This window comes from Frankliniella occidentalis, unplaced genomic scaffold (genome assembly GCF_000697945.3).
Source record: "Frankliniella occidentalis isolate FOCC.00 unplaced genomic scaffold, Focc_3.1 Scaffold3109, whole genome shotgun sequence".
In the NCBI taxonomy this organism is placed as follows: Eukaryota; Metazoa; Arthropoda; class Insecta; order Thysanoptera; family Thripidae; genus Frankliniella; species Frankliniella occidentalis.
In genome coordinates this window covers 1-1,342 of record NW_026270176.1, presented here as the reverse complement: position 1 = coordinate 1,342, position 1,342 = coordinate 1, and the positions used below count along the sequence as shown (strand labels likewise).

Below are 1,342 nucleotides of genomic sequence, written 5' to 3'. Positions count from 1 at the left end.
GAGCCGTCGCAGCGCCCGCAGGCCGCAGGCCGCCAGCTCCTGGCCCAGATCGGGGAAGTAAAAATTCTGGTTTTCAGTAGAGAAGGTACTGAAACTGTACACATGGAGCTCCTGTATCGATGAGGCATGGGCACGAATCAAAGACAGCATAGTAGACTTGTGCAGAGTATTGAAGCACACGCTGAGCCACAGCAACCTGCTATGCTGCGAGGGAGGGAATGTCAGATTTGGACCATGGTAATTATACACCAGCAAGCTACGCAGCCTGGGCATGTGCTCCAAACAACGCAGCTGATTCTCCGTGATTCGATCAATGTGGAGCTCCTCCAGCTGTAACGGAAGGTCCGGGAAGTCCACTTCCTTAGCGCATTGAACTTTCAGTCTTCTGAGTGCCGACAGTTTCTGCACCTCCTCCATGACGCTGGGCTGAACCTCTCCCGAGATCTCCAGCTCCTCGAGGTGCGGCCCCATGACCCGCAGCAGGTCCTCAGAGCCGCCGCCCCTTAACGCCTTCAGGCTGCGAGGGATTGAGCATTTCTGCGGGATGTCACGAAGAATGTCATTCACTTTTAGGCGACCATTCTCGAGGTGTTCATTATTTATCCTTAGGACGGAGATAAGGGGTGGCCCTACGTAAGCCGCAGCACGGGTGACAGCAGGAGCGGTGATGACGATGTCGTCGTGAACCTAGAGCGGGCAGAGAGCGGCTGTACATCTTGACATCGTCAGTGTAAGTTCTTTCCATCAGATTGGTGACTCACCTTCCCCAGTACGCCATCGTCCCACAGCTGCAGCAAGAGAAGGCGCAATAAGTTGTCGCCGCACCCGCCGGACTGCGCAGAGGCCGTCCAGGCGGACCCACCCTCCTCTTCGGAAGCGAAGGTGCACTTGTTGGAGATGGAGGTAAGCAGGTGGTGGATGGCCTTCAGCTGCTCCGCCAGCTGCAGCGGCTCCTCCACGACGACGTCCGACGTGGTGCCCACATCGCCGGCCGCCTCCCGCTGCACCCGCCTCTTCAGGGCCTCCTCCACTTGTCCAAGCCAGGCGACCGACGACTCTAGCTGGCGGTTCAGCGTTTCGACCGCTCGAGGCACCATCAGCCGCAGCATCTCCACCACCCTTCTCCCCGCGTCAGCGCCCCGCTGTAGCTGCTCCAGCTCTAGGTCCTCGATCTTAGGCATTTTGCAGAGTGGTGCGTCGTCGAGGACGAGGACGTCCTCGTTCTCCAACAATTGGACAGCTAGTACGTTGTCGGGTAGGTCCTCAGGTCGGCGTTGCCTAAATGCCTACACCAGGTAATGGAAAACAAATAACTTTGGTGTGAGAGAAATGCAAAAGTTAC

At 57.4% G+C, this 1,342-nt stretch overlaps 1 protein-coding gene across 1 annotated transcript; it reads right to left on the bottom strand.

Moving 5' to 3' along the window:
- LOC127752023 (uncharacterized) lies at nt 1-1,286 on the bottom strand (the record flags this gene model as incomplete). The annotated part of the gene is given in 2 exon segments (XM_052276487.1): nt 1-687; nt 762-1,286. Coding segments are annotated over 2 exon segments (1,212 nt in total), but the record flags the coding sequence as incomplete, so codon positions are not given.
- Between the last annotated feature and the right edge of the window lie 56 nt (nt 1,287-1,342).